Below are 20,754 nucleotides of genomic sequence, written 5' to 3' on the forward strand. Positions count from 1 at the left end.
AATTATTTTTAATTTCTATAAAAATTGTTCATTAAATTAAAATGTAGACCTTTTTTGCATATAATTTATTGAAGATTAAATCTCACCCCTAAAATTTAATCTTTATTAATTACTTAATATAATTTATACACAATTTTTCTCAACCCCTAATATAAATCAGGTAAATCTAAGTTATTAGACACATAACCTAAAAATGGATATTATATCTTTCATGTATTATAAAATCGAGATTTTCTTCATTTGCTGTGATCCTCTAGAAAATTCTGTAAGAATTTTTGAAACGAATGTTTCGTCCATTCAAAATGTATGTTATTAAATTGTACCGTTTAATAAATTATATAGAAATCGAAGGCAAAAAAATTATCAATGGATCATATAGATGCAAATTTTTCTTCGTAATAGAATAGCGATAGGAGATAGCGTATAAAATTGAGGTGTTATGTTGAACAAGGACGTCCGAGCAAGTCGTATTTTCGCATATTTCGATGCATTTACAAACGAAACTAATTTTCAAATTGGCTTCGTTTGTAGATATATTATTCTGGTTGGATACGGAATAAATGATAAACGAATTTCTAGCATTTTTAATAGAGGATATAAAGGAAGCAAAAAGAAATATTTGTTTGATTTTATTAAAGAATTGTGAAGCATTAAAGAAACGATTGCTAATGACCTTTTTGAAAATATGGACGCGGTGAACATCGTTAAAATTTGTAACGTATATTCAATGGTCGATAACGAATAGATAGTAATACAAAAATATATGCTGACCCACCCAACTGTCGCTAAGATTTCTCGAGCACTTCCGGCAGTCTGACAAAAAAGTATTCCGAACAAGAGTTAATTAGGTTTCGATCAGCTACAGTTCGTAATATAAAACATTACATTACAAAAAAATTATTATTTTTATTTATTGCATGTATATACTTTATTATACAATTATATATTTATTGCAAAAAACCAAAAAAGGTAAAAGCTGCTTTTTTGTTAAAATCCGTAAAGAATTACGGTTTTCACGATCTTGAATTGTTTATAATTCGTAAAGTCAACCGATTTCGATGACATTTTCAGAATGCATGTAAATTATAGAGACCTTGAAAACGCATTGTTTAAATTTTTATTGTAAGGTCAGATAAAAAAGTTAGAAAACGCGAGCTTCTTATTTTTTCGCTCCAACCAATAATTGTAACTTTTAAAAGGAATTTCGTAAACATTTCCTATAATCTAGTTTCTCTAACATCTCAAAAATGCAAGTAATTTCGTCCACTTTTAAAAAAGTTATTCTATTACAAAAGGTGTCGCAATATTAATGCAAGTCACTGTATGTAACCAGAGCTAAGTAAAAATATATAAGAAAGTATCGAACATTGTTAATGAAATACTCTTGCTTGTATGAAGCAATATTTCAAGATTTATTTGACGTCACAGAGATGAGTATAATACACTGAAAATAGTTATTTATACCGTGGTAAAGAAAATTAATAATTGCTGCAGTATTTTCTTAAGATTTACTGGAAATAATTCTTTGAATTCTTTGATTATTATTAATTATTTCTTAGGAATAATATTTATGAGAGGAAAAATGCACGCATAGAAAAAGTTCAAAAATATATTGTTTTGAAAAATAAACTTTTTCTTATATTTTTCTGAATTAATGGATTTAATTGGAATATTTAACATGTATTTGCTTTTGACAATGTACATACAGTTATTCTTATTAATATTCGGACACAATACTATTTCTTTACCTTTTGCGTTCTATAAACTGAGAGATTCAGATATCATGATATTTATAGTGCAAAACAATTCGCCATTTTTTACCGATTGAAAATTATCTTTTTTTCTAGCAATAACATTTATTAATACAATACATTTTAAATCAAAAGTTGTCACATTTTCATGTTCCGTGAAATTATCCCATTAATATTTGGGCATTTTAAGAAAATAAATACTGTATACACAAGTTATGAAAATTAATATTACGTAATTAATATATTAATATTATGTTGCAAATCCTACTTCTTTAATGACAACATTTAACCGTTTCGGCATATTATTTCACGCGCAATAGAGAAGATATTTATTTCAATGATTCAGTGTCATATTGCGAAATATTATTAATAAATCAATGTTAAATAAATATTATTATATACTTATAACATCAATTAGGTGTTTCGACAAATATTTCATTTAATACAGAAATAAATATCTATCTCAAATGAAGCATGTAACATAGCTGAGAGAAATAGTATTCACAAATATTTGTATTTTCGGCAAATATTTGTCGTCGAAATTTCGTGGAAATAATATTCAAGCGTTTCATTTCGCGTCCAATAAAGATGCCATTTATTTCAATGAAGTATTTCAGCTTCATATTGCAAAACATGTATCTTAAATACGTATTATTAAACTACGGATGATTATGCAAAATTAATATGTTCTCCATCAATTTTAAGATATGAATGTTGAACAAGGACCTTAACAGTTCTAATTATTTCCAAATATCATGTTTACGGCCATGCAGTCTTTCGATGTCCTTTCTATTTTATGTTTTACGTTATCGTTTGTCTTATATATACGTGCATTAAATCCGTAGTCTATTTATTATACAGGGTGGGTGAAAAATTGTAGTACAACCAACCAGGGGATGATTCTACAGGCAAAAATAAGACGACAAAAAGGATACAAATTTTTCATTTAAAGCTCCGTCTTCGAGGAAATATAGGTTGAAAAAATAATAATTATACTGTATGCAGGGTGTCCCAAAAATGTCTCGCAATCCGAGAGTGGTGGGTTCCTCAGGTCATTCAAAGCAACTTTTCCCTTTACAAAAATTTTCTCCGAGGCACCATTAACGAGTTATTAACGAAAAACAGTGACCAATGAGAGGCGAGCTCAGCTGGCGCGAGGCGACCGAGCCAACGAGCGGAACTGGGCTTCATGCGCTGGTTGGCTGGGCCGTCTCGCTTCAGCCGTGCTCGATTCTTATTTGTCACTGTGTTTTCGTTAATAACTCGTTAACGGTGCCTCGGAGAAAATTTTTATAAAGGAAGAAGCTGCTTCAAATGATCTGAGGAACCCGCCATTTTCGGATTACGAGACATTTTTGGGACTCCCTGTATAATAATACATAATTATATATAATAATAATAATAATAATAATAATAATAATAATAATAATAATAATAATAATAATAATAATAATAATAATAATAATAATAATAATAATAATAATAATAATAATAATAATAATAATAATAATAATAATAATAATAATATTATTATTAATAATAATAATAATATAATAATAATAATAATATAATAATAATATAATAATAATAATAATATAATAATAATATAATAATAATAATATAATAATAATAATATAATAATAATAATATAATAATAATAATATATATTATAATAATAACATTGGTACTATTTTTTTGGTTATTACTTTTTCAACCTATATTTCCTCGAAAACAGAGCCTTAAATGAAAAATTCTTATCCTTTTTTTCGACTCATTTCTCCATGCAGAATCATCCCTCGGCCGGTTGCACCACGACAATTTCACCGACCCCGTATACTTCTAAAATCAATGAAGTATTTCAACAAATATTTCACTTGATACACAAACAAATAACTATTTCAAACGAACCAAAAGTAACACAGAGTCCGAACGAATCCACAAATATTTGTACTTTTTATCCGAAATATTTCCAGCCACGTCCGCGCGGCGTAACTGTTTCCGTTTGTACAAAAATTCCGGGAACCGATGCGACGCCCTTACTTTGCTAAACAGATAATCGTCAAAGCGCGCGGATTTACATGCCGCGCGACCGAGACCGCTAACGTCCTTAAAACCGAAGCCCCGAATTTAGGCAACTTTTATTTTTCGTCGCGAGGCCGAGGGATAAACAATTCCGGGCAATTTTCTTGTGTCAATGGTTGCTTTGGGGGCGGTAGTTAGGAGGGGACAGAGCCGCAGAGGGTCCCCGTTGGATCCCCGTGTCCTCGTCCCGCGAGCCCTCGTTCCGGAAACGAGGCGAGGAGGAGGGTTGCACGGCGAATAAAAATTCCATTGTAACATCCTTCCTTCCTCCCCTTTCTTCCTGTCGCTCCTCCTCGCTTTTCTTTTTTCTTCCTCTTTTTTTTTTACACCGGCGTCGCTCGATATTTCTTTTTTAGACAAAGGCGTGGGCGGCACGGAGGGAGATAGAGGGAATTAACGACGCGAACTTTTGGCACTTTAGAGAGGGGCGTGCGGTGGCGATCGTTTAATTAATTCCAGGGGTCTCTCGTGACCCCCGCCTATCCCCCCGCGCTCGTGTTCCAACCCGTTTCGCCGTCCGCCTCCGCCCTCTCCTGCCCCCCCTTTTTCTCGCCCCTGCTCGCCCGAGACGAGACCCTGCTATCCACTTTATCTCGACCGTGATTACAGACCAGCAGCATCAGCCTAAAAGGGTCGGTCGGCTAGTCGACAGCCAGATCGATTCACGGGGCCGACCCTTGCGACTCTCGCCGCGATAACCGCCGGGAACGCGTCAAAATTCGGGGCTCGCCGAATAACCCGCCTACGCGCGCAAATCTATCGGGTATTCAACGATTTTCGGCACGATCTCTACTCGAGGATCAACCACCCACGCGTCCCCCTTCGCGAACACGCTCGATCTTCCGCACCGTTGATCGCGAGCCCCGATTTTGTTTATAGACGACGAATTAACGCGTCGACTGGCCAGAATCTAGTGTTCACGTTTTATACGACGGCTTCGTTCAATCTTTAAGTAGTGATCGTAGCGTGAGAAAACGCAATAAAAATGGTCTTCGCGTGCACATTCATCCAAATGCTGGCTCAGCATTTCTGTTTTATCCAAACGCAAGAGTCGGTTCAATCAAAATAAATGTGAATCTGATCGTTGTGAAAATTACGGTCTTTTTGTTTTTCAGTTGCTGCACTTTAAATAATTATTGTCTATGTTTTATTAGTTTGTAAGTTCTCAATGTTTTACGTATTGTTGGGTATTTTGTTAACGCTTTGCAGTCGGAGCCATTTTAACTCGAAATCCGAAATAGATTCTTCAGTTTGCAATGATTTCTTGCAATTCTTTTCAAGGTTTATGATTTATGTTCTATTGATATACTGGGTGTCACGAAAGGCACTTGCAATCGGGAAATAAGGGGTTCCTGAGGTCTTTTGAAGTAACTTTTTCCTTTGCACTGATGCGATCCGCGGCTTCGTTTACGAGTTATTAACGAAAAATAGTGACCAATGAACTTGGCTTAAATTTTACTTTATCTTTTCTGTTCGATTATTTAGGTTAGGACGGACTCTCTATGCTGGCATAGAGATACATTAGAGTTATATTAGTTGTTTCTGTTGATTCATAATTTTTTTATTGATATTTTGTTATCGCTTTCTACTGTTTATATTCTAACCCTTTTCACTCGACTCTAAGGCGTCATAATAAATTGTTATGTCACGTTACAAAATAATTTTAACATCATCGAATTTGTTTATATTTAAACAATTGCAATAACTTGCTGCTACAAAATGCGGTAAATCATATGAAATGAAAATAATATAAGTCGGAGAAACTATTTTCTAGATTTCGAGTTAAAATGGCTTTGAGTGCAAAGGGTTAAATTTCTCATTCCGGTAGAATTTTATGCTAATTTGTCTAGCGAAGGAAATTTTATTCTACGGTTTTCACTTCTGACTCGATGTTTTTATTGTAATAAAATACAGATCTTATGAGTCTGGTACATCGTTTTTATATATCCTATTTAAAATTATAAATGATATTCTAATTGGAAAATAGAAAGTATACAAGCAACATTTAAAAACAAATACTAATTAGTGATAGCATTGTTTTTAAACGAAATTCAATACAGAATAGTTTTTTGTATATTTTTGGATTTGTAACTGAAGATAAACAATTTCTGGAATAATATATTCTCGGCGTATCGATTTTTGAAAAATTAGTTTTTTGGAGATTATTAGTTCTAATATCCAGTGAAAGTGTCGCCTTCAAATTACATTATTTGTTGCTTTACGTAAATATTCTGGGATATCGGTAACACGGCCGCCATATTGGAAGGTCCCGGCAGATATAACGAAGCCCCGACTAACCCGTTTACACGTGCAATTAGCAGTTCCGGTTATGATAACCGGATTCTTGATAATACGCTTATGCACGTTTACAACATCCTTTAATAAACATTTTCTCCGTTCATTCGCATAATTATTATTCCATCAAGCGTTTTAATACTTAGCATTTGTTTCAAATTTTAATTCAATTAATTTGTTCCAATTTAGCCCTTAGCACGCAAGATTTTTCCGATATTCAGTGTGCCGAGAAAGTTTTCCTACATATTTTACAGCGAAATAACTTTTTTATAATTTGCCAAGCGGTCTAAATTTTTTTTTAATATTAAAGGAATTAGCTTGCTATATTAGTTTCAACTTTTTTATACGAACCAATGATGAAAATTTCGATGAAACTGGATGACGTTGTTATAAACTATAAACAATTAAAGAATGCAAGAAATCTCGAGATTTTGTAATCTTTAATAATAAATGTAAGTTAACGAGATCTTCAAAATGGATTTTATAAAATTAATCGTTTAATTCCAACAAATTATTGGCATAATTGGTACAAGCTTTCAAGAAAACGGTTCGAAATGCTGCACATTTTAGAAACTCGGTGTCTCTAATTGAATATATTACAAATATTGAAGATAAAATTATTCACTTTGCTCGCAACTCTTTCTTTTAAAAAACTCTCGTTTTTTAACTTTTTTATTTAAGCCTACAACGAAGATTTGAACAATGTGTTTTATAGGTCTCGGTAAGTTACGTGCATCTTCAAAATTTCACCAAAATCGGTTGACCTTGGTATGAACAATGAACAATTAAAGATCGCAAAAATCGCAGTTTTGTTCCGATTTTTGACGCTTTCGACCAATAAGTATGAGAGATTTGCTATGTTTACAATCTTTTAACGCTTGTTACTTGACTCTGCGTTAACCGATTTCAATGAAATTTTCAGCATGCATATAATTCACCGAGATTGCATGCATTTTTGAAATTTTCATTATGGGCGCAGATAAAAATGTCAAAAACCGAGACTTTTATTCTCTCTTGTCATTCCAAATAATAGCAAAATTGTAACAAAGTAATTTACTCATTATCTAGTATTACACTATTCCCTCTAACATCTAAAAACAATTCTAATCGTTTATTCTACTTTGAAAACAAGTTACTGCGTTTTAAAAAAGCGTCCGAATATTAACACGTTCCGTGCCGAGCTTTTTTTACTCGAATCTTCACACTTTGATATTTTACTAAAACTTGATGTATTACGTGCAATTATTAATTCTCGTACACATAACAACGTAACAAAAACTTATCAACGCCCATTCTTGCGGTGGAAATTGATTCTTCGGTTCTAAATTTCTTGTAAACAATTTGTTCAGTTCACTAAGTAAACATGCAAGCGTGTACCATCGATGGTACACGTGACACGGAACGTGTTAATGGGTGTCACTGTACACGTAACTCATACTAGTCTAACAAGTAGTCATTGTATTTTCATGGAAAACAAGAACTTTCTTCCAAAATTTCAACAAGCCAGAACAAAAAATAGAAATCTCGTTCTTCGCTCAATAATATTATTTACTTGTCAATAACATAGAGATAATCCTAAATCCTTATAATCTCTCCGCAATTTCATAATTCGCCAACCGGTTTCTACCGTAAACGCATAAAATCCACGGTTCGCTGGTAAATGACTTTGAAACGGCAACGATTTCCTTAATCGTCCAATCACTGGACATTTACATTACGGTGTCCCGTTATAAACATTCGGTCCCGCATTGGCATAATTGCAACAAGCTTTGCAAAGCGAACGTTCGCAAAACTCGCCGCAGCTGTCGAATCCACCGTAATACGGGGGGGATACAGGCGGCATTTGTTGGGAAGCGTACCGGGATTATCAATTTATTACAGCTTGCTTACCACTCTTACGAACAATCACGCGAAAAGTAACTAACGATTTCGCAAACAAAGTTCATCGACAAGCGCGATCGCGGTCGCCGCACATTTGGCCGATCAAGCGGTTAACGCGATCACGGTCGTTCGTCCGCGGCCAAACGGTTAAACGGAATTGAAAAGCGGCGTGTGCGTGTGTGCGTGTGCGTGTAAACGTTTACAATCGATTGTAAACGAGAGCAGGAAAAAAAAAGCTGTCCGTTTGGCCCATCACCTCCCGCGAACGTATGTATGCATGTATAAACGCGCGAACGTTCGTTCGATCGCGAGAACCTATGCCCGCCGGGATCTCTAATAATGATCAGCGGAGTGTTTATTTTCCCCGGCTCAATAAACTCTCGTCTGCGTATCAATTAGCGATCGCGATTGTGTTTTTGTCGCCCGGAATCCTATGAAAATGGAAATCTGTTCGCGGGTCCACAAATTCGCCGTTGCCGTACTCGACCGGACAGGCAATTCAATGTTTCCTTCAATCTGTTCGTTGCCGACGTTATGTTAAATTATTCTTCAATAATTTTTAAGGATGCATTTTTCTCTTGGGAATACAAAAGCGATTCGATTTATTTATAGGCTTGTCATGAATTTTTACGTGAATTTGAAATGTTTTAATGTAATTATACGAGTTTATGGTAAAATTTTAAAAATTGATTGATTTATTTATTGTGGAAATTATAAATTTCTATGAAATTATGTGAAAATATAAGATCTATAAGTGAAGTAGGAAGATTAAATATAGTTAAGGATCTATAATAAATTTATGTAGAAATTTGACATTTATATAAATGAAACTGTAATAAATTATAATAAAATTTAAGACATTTCAATTTGTAATAGAAATGATAAAAATTATACGTTTGTATATATGTGGATAAATTTATTTTAAAAATTATAAATTTCTTTGAAATTATATGAAAATATAAGATCTATAAGTAAAATAGGAAGATTAATTATAGTTAAGGATCCATAATAAATTAATGTAGGAAGTTGACATTTATAAATGAAACTGTGATAAATTATAATAAAATTTAAGATATTTCAATTTATAATAAAAATAATAAAAATTATACGTTTGTATGAGATTGTATAAAAATATAAGATTCATAAATAAATATATAGGAAGGTTAAATTTATTTATAGACTTATAAGAAATGTGTATATAAATTTGAAATTTATAAACGAAATTATAGAAGTATATGATAGAATCAAAAAGTTTTAAATTAATTTAGTATAAAAATTATAAATTTGTATGAAATTATATAAAAATATAAGATTTACAGACAAATTCATAGAAAGATTAATTTCACTTATGAATTTATATTTAACAAATTTATATCGAAATTTTTAATTTATGAATGAAATTACGAACACATTTAACGTTTCTTTATCTACAATATTTTTTAAAAAATAAAGATTACCATCGATGGAATACACATATCATTCCATTTAACAAATTATAAATCATCTTTATTTCTAAAAAAATAACGTAATGTTTTTCTAGCATTTTTGCTTCATCTAGTGTCAATGATAACGCTGATAATTGCTTTGTAACAATATTTGCGAATCACTCTGTATACGTAGAACACTCTTTCTCTGATTAAAAGGCACGCGATGTTCCAAACATTTTCAAATATGCATCCTGAAAAGTGACAAATTAAATAAAAAAAAATAAAACATTCTAATCAAATACGACGCAACGGTAATTTTGTGGCCGCAAGAAAGAGCGCCGCGCGTTGCATATTTCATTTCCGAGATATACTCGCTTGTAATCCCGATCCAGTAATCCTTCAAATACCACGATTTTTTGCGGTCTATAGAATTTGCTTTTACGATGCTTTTTCCGCAAAATAAATATTTCCATAAAAAACGTTATACTACGCTACAGTTCAATTAATTCTCTGACAGCTGACCATTTCCACAACTATACTATCGACGACGTTTACAACAAAAACTTCTGAGCTTTATTCGGCAATTTTTCACAAAACAGAATTTTCAAGATACTTCTCGCACTCTTATCAGCCTTTCCGTCGTCCTTAATATACCAGCAACTAAATCCGTCATAATTATGCCGAGAATCGAATGATTAAGCGAACGATTTGAATATGTACTCCGGGTCAACATTGACCCGGCCACCGTGTTGCGCGAGCAATAACGCCATTAACCAAAACTTGTTGAAATCGTCGCTTCTCTCCTCGCAGCCGTAAGAATCGCGGCGGAGAGAATTTTTATCTCGCGAGAGTTCGCCGAGTTCGCCGATTTCCTATCGAAACGTCGCGCGCGTATGGTGTGTGAAATAATTAATTCGCGACTGCACAGCGCGGCGATCGAACTCGATATAATCGACAGCCGACGGCGTTGGAAGTGTGAATTTTATTCCAGCCGAGTTTACGGTCCGCGGTAATGTAAACCCGGCATAAATATTCGGCGTCTATACATGTATGCGTGTGTGTGTGTGTGTGTGTCTGCGTGTGCGTGACAAACGAAACGCGCAAACAATTTCGCTGTTCCCGTGTAAACTGTGGACGACGTCATTTGGGACGGTCGGATGGAGCGTACCCGCAAGAAAATGGGGGACCCCTTTGGGACCATTGACGGGGTGAAAGGACGTAAATAGTTGACGGAAGGAAACACACCGAAACGGGACGACTGGTTTGATAATTAATCAGGCATCCGTTCGGGTATCCCGAGTACACGGGTTCTCCGCGATTATTAATAAATTACAGGCAAATAAAGCGGGCCAGCCGCGAATTATCGAGCGTGCCGTGATTAATCTTGATAATTGATTGGCCCGCGGCGAAATTGCCGGGTATAACGAGCCCGTCTCCTCCTCCCCTCCCTCCCGGCCTACCAAGGGATATCGGTTCCGGTACTTTTGGTTGATCGCCAATAATTCCTTGGCAACGAGTTGCCCTGCCACTAATGTCCTCGATCCGTCAACAAGTATCACGGGACTCGACGCTGATTACCAAGGATCGTCGATGATTTATGCGGTCTAGAGGTGGCTCGAAGTAGCCCCGGCCGACTCTCTTTGCCTGCGCGCGGAGAGGCCTGACTGATACCTGTCCGTTTGATTTTACCTTTCGGCCCCGGTTGCCACGACTGCAAACACTGCCACGAATTTCGAGTCCCTGTCACCGATTAGAACGTCTTCGTTATCCGCGGGTTCGCGTCGGCTTATTAACCCATTATCCGCCGATGTCCCGTTTTTGGGACACTTTGGCGGATGATTTTTCGGACACTTTTTCAAATTTCTTCCTTTTTGTGTTAAAAACTGCAACTTCTAAATAAAATGCGGGCATTGAAATAGTAAGAACGTGTCACGTACTCTATGAAAGTATTAACAATTCCTGTTATTTTGTTTGAAATCATTGTTCAACTTCAGGTTGAAACTAATTACTTTCAAAAATTGCAATTTGTTGGCATGATAAAAGAATGAAAAACTGATGCTTTTTTCAGCTCTTTTATTTGAGCCTATAACGAAAATTTAAAAAATTCGTTTCATGGATCTCGGTAATTTTTTTTGCCGAAATTTGCATCGAAATCGGTCGTCCTTGACATGAGCAGTAAGCAATTAATTAATATAATATAAAATAAAAATTTTCGCATTTTTCAGTGGCTGTAGCTTGACTGTGCGTTCGATCGATTTCGACGAAATTTTCAGCACGCATTTTTTAAATTTTCGTTATGGGCTCAGACAAAAAAAAATTAAAAAACGATGAATTTTTTAGTTTCATTGTCATTCCTACTAATACTAAAATTTAAAAAAAAATATATCTCACTCGTTGTCTGGTAAACTGGTCCTTCTGTCACCCAAATGAAATCCAATCGAGTTAGACCAGTTTTAAAAAAGTTATTGCGTTTAAAAAGCTGTCCGAATACATTTGACGGTGTTATTTTCGATAAATGCTGCGACAACGCTATATAACAACATATAATACTTTCGTAAACCAATATAAAGCTTTTAGTACGCCGTGAAGTTAGTTAACAATAGATTTACGTAACGCAAAAAACAGTTTTGTATTACTTTATAAAAGTAAAACAATAACACATTTATTCCGATTTTTAACAAGCGTTATTGTAACATTTGCCGTAATATAATATTATAATATATAATAATTATAATATAATATAATATTATAATATATAATAATTATAATATAATATAATATTATATTATAATATTATAGTATTATTATTATTATATTATATATAATATAATAATAATTAATATAATATTAATAAGGTGAAAGTGATATAACAATACTGGTTATTTCTTCTAACATTATACTTATGAGTTGTCAATTTTGACCACCTTAATTTTAATATATTTTGAGACCCCTGATGTACTATCGATTTCTGATACAAAATATATGATTTGATTTCTCATTTGATACAGATTAATTTCACAACAACAACGTCAAATGTCAATAAATATAATTAAAGATATAATTTCTTATCCAATAACAAATAAAATTCATAATAACACTATTTTAAGTCATTTTTCCCATTTTATAAAAATTGTAATGTGATTTTTGCGTGATGTTTCTGTCTATCGACTATCCGTTACTTATCATAAATTATTCTACGTATTTATTGGGATACATTATTCGAATAATTTATTTAATTAAAATATATAATTTATTCGAATATAAAATCTTATTCGGGCACGTGTTTGTGTAGATAAATATTTATTCGATTGTACAATAGAGACTCTCTCATCCGAATGTTTATTTTTATAATATCTTGATACCAAAACATTTCATTATCTCAACATTTCATTCAAATTCTCTGCTAGACGATGATGCATTCAAATAACACGATGATTAATTAATGGAACGGTATACCAAAATATTGTAAAACTAAATGTTCACTCTATATACTGTATATTTATTCGACAGCGTCGAATAAAATTTTATTCGTCAGTTTTTATCTGCTATCCGTCATCCGAAGTAAATTTTGTCGAATTCTGACAGGTACATGGACAGTCGAAGTGCCAATAGTTATCACTGAAATTGAAACAACTCGGACAATAATAAAGTTTTCGAGCCGAAATTTTTGCAGCAGTTCGTGTACACGACGTTCGAAAGAATTGGCTACAGATTTTTCAATCCGTCGTTTGTTTCCCTCCAAAAAAAAACAAATTTTTCGTTATCAAAAAAATTAGTTGGCAAAATAATTAGCACGTAATTCGAATCAGCGCGTGAAAACAGCTACGAAAATGCATATTTTCACAATTTTATCTGGAAAATTACAGGCAGTTGTTTCTCGCCCGAATATCCACCCTTAAGGAAATCACGGGTGATCGTTGAATTACGACCCTCCATTCGAGCATAATAATCCGCCAAATGTTTCGCGAAATTTTCACGGTGCTTAGAAGTAAGTCGGACTTTTTTCCAGGATTTTCCGATGTGCGTGGGAACGGAAACATCGATATCGGCGTGGGGGCGTGTCCCCCGCTCCCGCTCCCGCCAATAAAAACGCGCTCGAATTATTTTCGAACCGGCCGACGCATTATAATTTATCGACTTCACGGGACGATGATTTATTCAATGCGGTTATTCACCGGCAGTGATTTTTCGGGCTCCGCGGGCCGGCGGGAGGGGGCCTGAGGGGAAAAATATTGCGGGTTGCGGCTGCGAACGGTCTCGTTCGTGTTCCGCTCGCTCGTCGCCGTTTTTCGGACGAGCTATGATTGACTATCAAGCGAATCGATCCGGTCACGAAGGCCTCGGAAACTTCTGACACTGCCAGTTGTTTTTTTTCCCCGCTCCCCGAGAATTATTATTAGCTGAATGATCGTTCGCTGTGTATGTGCGAACTCGGCGGCCTAGAAATGGGCGCCTCGAAATTTAAAAGGGTATTTGCTCGGCTTCGTTATAAATTTGAATTCTAATTGCTGCTCTCCGGATGTTTAGGCAAATGCATATTTTTCTTGAGAACGCATAAAAGTGTTCGTACACCTTCCAAAACGCAATAACCTTTTTAAAACTGGACCTGAATTTCTTTCAGTCTACCGGATGGTGATCAAAATGCTTTCTTTCAGTTTTGCTATTACTTGGAATGACGAAAGAAAATGAAAAACTCTCGTTTTTTAACTTTTTTACCCGAGTCTATGACGGAAATTTAAAAAGTGCCTCTCGCGGATCGCAGGTAATTTATATGCATGTGGACAATTTGATTGAAATCGGTTGACGTTGTTGCGAGTTATAACAAATTAAAGATGGCAAAAATCGCGGTTTTATTTTGACCAAAAACTGGAAGAAATCTGCAATTTTTTAAATCTTTCGACGCCCGTAACTCGACCCCGGGTTAACCGATTTCGATCAAAAGCGACCGAAATCTACGGGGCATCCTTTAAATTTTTGTTACAGGCTCAGAAAAAAGGTGAGAGCTTTTTATTTTCTTAGTCTTTTCTTATCCCAAGTAATAGCAAAATTTAAAAAAGGCAATTTAGTCATCCCTCTACCACCTAAAAAAAATTCAAGTCGCTCAGTCCAGTTTAAAAAAAGCTATTACGTTTTAGAAGATGTACGAACACTTTTGCGGCCCACTGTACGTAATTCAATTCATCAATTCTCTGCGAATATTTGTCACACACCAATTGTTAGATGATACTTCGTTGATAGCGGACTTCTATCATTTGACAATTTATTATTTATTATTTAATTTATTATTTCACGGACCAATTTAATCATGCGAAAATTCGTATGAAAAATACGGTAGCAAATTTTACCGTCGCCTCAGAGTCGCCACTCGAGTGCAATGGGTTAAGTCATCGTTTCAGACGAATCGCCTCACACATCGACGAGGAAAAAACTGCAAGATGCAGTTATTTATTTGCTGACCAGACAGAGAACGTTATTCGCGCGCGCACCGCGGACGCGAATGAAAAATTCGAGTTCTATTAATTGCGACCGCGAAGATTTAAAAACAATACAGTGTATTGAATGAAACTGTGTGACGATGGACGGCCGGGACGGAGGAAGTTTGGAACGCGTCGTTTATTCTTGCGAACGGGGGTGAATTTTGAATGCATCGAGTGGTGATCCGCGGTCGCGGCGAGTTCGGAGCGCATTTATGTCGCGCGAAATACGCGCGCGGAGCGTCGCCAGATCCGGACGATTCATCTTTACGATGCCGAGGCGGTTTATTGCCATTGTTCGGAGCGAGCCCCGCGACACAACCGGGCCGCGTTTTCGCTGTGACGAAATTTTTACAGGTTCCAACCCATCCGCCAGCCACACAGTAATTGCGATTCGAGGTTACTTACTCTGGACGAAACTCTGCTTCTCTTTTCATTGTGTGTTGACGTATTTCTGTACACTTTGTTAATTGTAACAAATGAATGTAACATTTTTAATCGTAACAATTTCATGATATAACATTTTTTTTAACGAAAGGATATAGTGATAAAGATTGGAAAATAATACAGTTAATAAAAGAAGATTCAATTCAATTCAATTCAATTTTAATTAAAAATAAATGTATCGCAAATTATTCTTCGCTGGATGAAATGGTGTTTTCGTCAGACGAATTTCCAATGCATTTATAAAAATGATAAAACATTTACATTTCTTCATTACACGTATTGATATATTTCATCAAGGTAATCGATTGTCTTTATTAAAATTTTACCGAACGCCGAAAAATTCCCATCATAGAATATACTGACAAAGTTTGAACATTAAAACCTGGGACACCTTGTATACAGAACCTCATACGACCAGCATTTATTTTTTACGAAATTAACTTACGAGTTTTGTCCACCCAATTAGCATTAATCGAAACACCGTGCGTACACGCTCCTTTGTTTCACATACGAAAAAATGGGATGCGGAGGAAAAGCGAGCGGTTTTATAATGCACGAGCATGACTAATTAATATTTTTGTTTTCGATCGCTTCGGACGGGGACCGGGAACGAACGAACAGTCCTGCTGCGTACTTACCGTTCGCGGAACCCTTCCGGTGTTCCGACTTTTATTATTGGATCGCGCGGCGTTCCGTGCAAATTCGTGTTTTTTGTTGCCGCGAATTTCGACGAACGAATTTGATTCTCCGCGGGCAATGGAGAAACATAACGGAATCATGTTTATAACTGTAATTCACTTTGCGCGCCGCGTTCATTAGAAATAAACGGAAAAACGCGCGGCGGTCGGGGTTTTTGCTTTTGATTGCAATTACGTCGCGTTTCGGCATTGTAATGGTCGGGACGCTTTCATTTTGTGGGGAATTCCGCGGCATTTTTATTTACGGGGGTAACATTTTTCACGGTGGAAATATGCGGAACCACGAACAAAATATTTATCTGTAAACTCAATTTTTCGAATCTGACAACAAAGCTGAATTGAAAGTGATGTAACTTTAACGATTGCCGGATGATAATCATTTGCAACAAACCGACCACCATTTTTTCAACTTTCGCTTTGCAAAATGGTCATTTAGTTTAATCTTTTTGTCATTGTAAATTTAATTGTTCGGAGCTAATGCTAAAGGTTGTTATTATTCAGAATTGTATCATGTGACAATTGCTGTGTAACAAACGTTGGCAGAAATATTCATTTTGGAAGTGTTTCCCAAAACATCTGGTGGTTTTTTTACCGATCCGAGAATTTAGCAAGACTCATCCTCGGCTTGTGAACAAAAATGAACGATTTGGGAAGAGGGGTACAATTATTCGAGCGACCGGTTTTTATAGTCACCGAGTGTCAACAATCATAATTTACTATATATTATATATTTTTATTATTTATTATAATATATTAACCCTTTGCACTCGAAGCTATTTTAACTGTAAATCTAAATCGATTTTTCTAACTTATGGTATTTCCATTTTATACGACAAAGTGCATTTTATGCGTACGAAATTTATAGTCTTGCGACTCGTACAACAGTTAGACTTTTAACAATATTTTTACGTCTAGACTTTTACAATATACAAATTATCTTGGAACATGATGTAACAATTTTAATGGTGCCTCAAAGTCACCACTCGAGTGCAAAGGGTTAATATTATTATAGAGTCGTATCTCCTCTCTATCAAAATTGACTATTTTTGTTTACAAGCTGAAGGACAATCGGGGAGAATTTACCGTAATTTTATCGGAATATTTTTACAGATCACGATCAAAAATAGAATTTCGATTTTCGAGAAGAATTATGGCCAAAAATAACGTTTCCTCTGACTAAATGCGGAATATTTTCTGCGATGCGAGATAGCATCGAAAACAAAAAAACATCAATCAATAGTCACGTGTTTTTATCAACAAACAGAGGTATTGTTTCGGCGACGCAACAATACGAAGGAAGTAAACGAGAAATAAAATAATTGAGCAATCATAAAGCACGTATCCCATGGGAATTTTGTATGTCGAAACTGTACTTAGTTTTCGAAAAATATATTTGAATTATATGGAATTGATATGTGAAACTTCTGAAATTACTATATATTAATTATTATATATTATAATATGTTATATTATATATTATATTATATTATATTATATTATATATATTATATATAATAATTATAATAATTATATAATAAAATTATCATATAATTATAATTAAATAAACAATTAATATAATTTCATTAAATTGTTAAATTAAATAATTTAACTAAATAAATTAATTACTGATGAATTGCATAATTAATAAAATAAAAATTACATAACAATTAAATAATGAAATAATAAAGTCATAGAAAATTTTAATAAGCAAAATCTAATGAAAATGAGCAACGATTATAAGAAATACCAAACAAGACATTTTGACTCCCCTTGGTATATATATATAAATATATATATATATAGTTCTAGGGTTAATTCATCAAATTACCAAGCTTCCGAAGGAACTCGAATGACTTCTCGAACGAACGGGAAGGTTCCGCATATTTGCTGGCGCCGCAACGCAGCCATTTTGATCGATCGTTCTAAAACGGGAGCCGCCAAGACGAAGACAATAAAAAAGAAATTCTCGACAGCGTGTGCCCGTGCATTAATTACTCAATCGACTATAAGTTTCCGTGGAGCGTTCCTTCGCGGACGATTTCCGACGTTCGACGGCCGGGCGATCATAAAAGATCGAGGACTCAAAAGTTTTTCCAATACCGCGGAAAATGATCTTGCCGCTCGGAGATAGCTCCTCAAAGAATCTTCTCCGCGGCGGCGACGGCGGCGGCCGCGGCAAAGTGTTATTCCGGTTACGCGGTTTAACGGTTGCGTTCGCGTCCGACGCTGAATATTGAAGGCTGACCATTAAAATCATTCACAGCCCTCCGACGCCGCCATATTTGAATTTCAAACTGTGCCCGGATTGCAGCCGCCTGAGCACCGATTCGATTTTTAATGTTCTCCGGGGACTCTTTCACGGCGAAACAAAGGAGAACGGCCGTCCCTGGTGCATTCTTATCTAAAAACGCTTCTGGAAGTGATATTACGGGATATCTCTATGTCCGGGGATGCCTTCCCGATGGTTTTTACCAATCTTCCGGGGATGTTATTGACTGAAATGGGTCGGGAATATTGAATCTACCAATTGCTCGCTGATAGATGGCGATAGATCAGCGAGATGGTTCTCCAATCAATTGTTTTCCGGGAGAAAATTGTTTAAGGCTCTCGGTTTAACTCGATCAACGTCGAACCTAGATCGTTTGCCATTTCTTTCTTCCTATTAATTGACTGCGGATTTTTATGCAAAATAGAAACTGTAGTAATAATAATAGTATAATAATAGTATATAATAATATAATAATAGTAAAATAATAGTATAATAATAGTAATATAATAGTATATAATAGTATAATAATAGTAAAATAATAGTAAAATAATAGTATAATAATAGTATAATAATAGTATAATAATAGTAAAATAATAGTAAAATAATAGTAAAATAATAGTATAATAATAGTAAAATAATAGTAAAATAATAATAAAATAATAGTATAATAATAGTATAATAATAATATAATAATAGTATAATAATAGTATAATAATAGTATAATAATAGTATAATAATAGTATAATAATAGTATAATAATAGTATAATAATAGTATAATAATAGTATAATAATAGTATAATAATAGTATAATAATAGTATAATAATAGTATAAATAATAATATAAGTTAATAGTTTGTTAATCCTTGTTTAATAGATTTTCAAGTGGTATAGTTAAATGTTGCACATTATAGTTTAAAAAAAACTTGCACTTCAACCATTTTTTAAATTTTGTATTTAATAAATTTTCGAATGACATGATTAAATATTGCAAATTACAGTTAGGGACACTAATATTTTGATAGAAATGAAAAATAGTAAACAATTAATAATTGCCGTATACGCTCTTTGTACCAAACAGCTTTCGTTGGAAGAATTTGTTAATACGAGAGAATTGTATAATATTATATTATTACATAATAATAATATTAATAATAATGTTATTATATTATTACATAATATGTACGAGAGATATCAAGATGACTTAAATGACTCACCCTGTAATTGTTGCAAGACAAAAATTGTTAAACGAAATTAAATTAGAGAACGTTGCTTATCAACTAAAATAACTAGATGCTAAGAAAATTGTACAATTTTCCGATCGTATTTCTTTCTCTTCTGTTCATCAAAATTTCACAAATAACGACTCACGAATGCAGAGAAAAAAATTAGCGTGGGAACCTGATATTTAAACTCTGTAGTTAACGAGCACATATACAATTTCCGCTGTGTTTCTGTACTTTTGATATCGGGTCGGCGAAAATGTTTCAAACAGCCTGACAAGATTTCACCTTTCACCGGGACACACGATAGAATGGAAAGATGGTTTTCCGATTCCAGTTTCGAAAAAGAAAAGAAAAAAAGAACGCCAGCAGTAAAATTTATCTCACCAATTCTGTAGCCGTAACTTTATATCCTCTGTTACCGAGATGCTCGTCTAATCGAATATCGATACCATCGGACAGGTTACGGGAACATTTGCCCAAAGACGAAGTGGGGGAAAGTGGTGACCATCGTGTACGCCATAATAGGCATGCCGCTTTTCTTGCTCTACTTGACCAACATCGGCGACATCCTCGCGAAGAGCTTCAAATGGACCTACGCTCGTTGCTGCCTCTGCAGGTGAACGTCTTCCCCTTATTTCATCCATTTATAACCCTGAACTTAACTTCCAGGAGCGATTGCGATGATTCTCGTCTGCCAGTTAACTCTGAAGCAATTTCCGTAATGTACGAAGTAAAGGAACCTTTTTTTTTCAAGGTGTCGGAGGAGGCCGAGAGAACTGACAGTTAGGGGAGTGCAGCGCGATGGCGTCGATATTAGGAAGAATCACTGGCAGGTGAGTAATTTTTGCAATAAAAATCAGGATTGAGGAGCCAATTACTGTGCCCTGTTCGCAGACTTCGGGAGTTTTCGCTACTAAAAACAGCTTTAGCAATTGAATTGACATTTCTTGAGAACTTGAAGTTGCTTTTATCGATATAAATTATCGCACGAAACAAATGCCGAATGTTATTTAAAAATAGGAAGGATAACAAGTTTGCAAGAAATTTCTTCGAAAATATGTGTTAAAAAATTGTTGAATAAAGATCAGAGTTGTTATAAACATCGACGATTTATTTAGATCTTTCGCTAATTTTATTGTACTGTAGGACCAATTACTGTGTCCTGTAGAAGGATTTCAGGAGTTTTCGCTACTAAAAACAGCTTTA

At 34.5% G+C, this 20,754-nt stretch overlaps 1 protein-coding gene across 1 annotated transcript in view; it reads left to right on the top strand.

The window, feature by feature from the left end:
* LOC117222121 (TWiK family of potassium channels protein 18) overlaps positions 1 to 20,335 on the top strand; it is a 36,212-nt gene extending 15,877 nt beyond the window's left edge. The window contains exons 3-4 of the mRNA XM_033473637.2: positions 20,008 to 20,164; positions 20,218 to 20,335. Coding sequence (XP_033329528.2) covers positions 20,008 to 20,164; positions 20,218 to 20,335 — 275 coding nt within the window. The remainder of the gene's footprint in view (positions 1 to 20,007; positions 20,165 to 20,217) is intronic.
* Positions 20,336 to 20,754: the final 419 nt, after the last annotated feature.

Source organism: Megalopta genalis, chromosome 3 (assembly GCF_051020955.1).
Source record: "Megalopta genalis isolate 19385.01 chromosome 3, iyMegGena1_principal, whole genome shotgun sequence".
Lineage (NCBI taxonomy): Eukaryota > Metazoa > Arthropoda > Insecta > Hymenoptera > Halictidae > Megalopta > Megalopta genalis.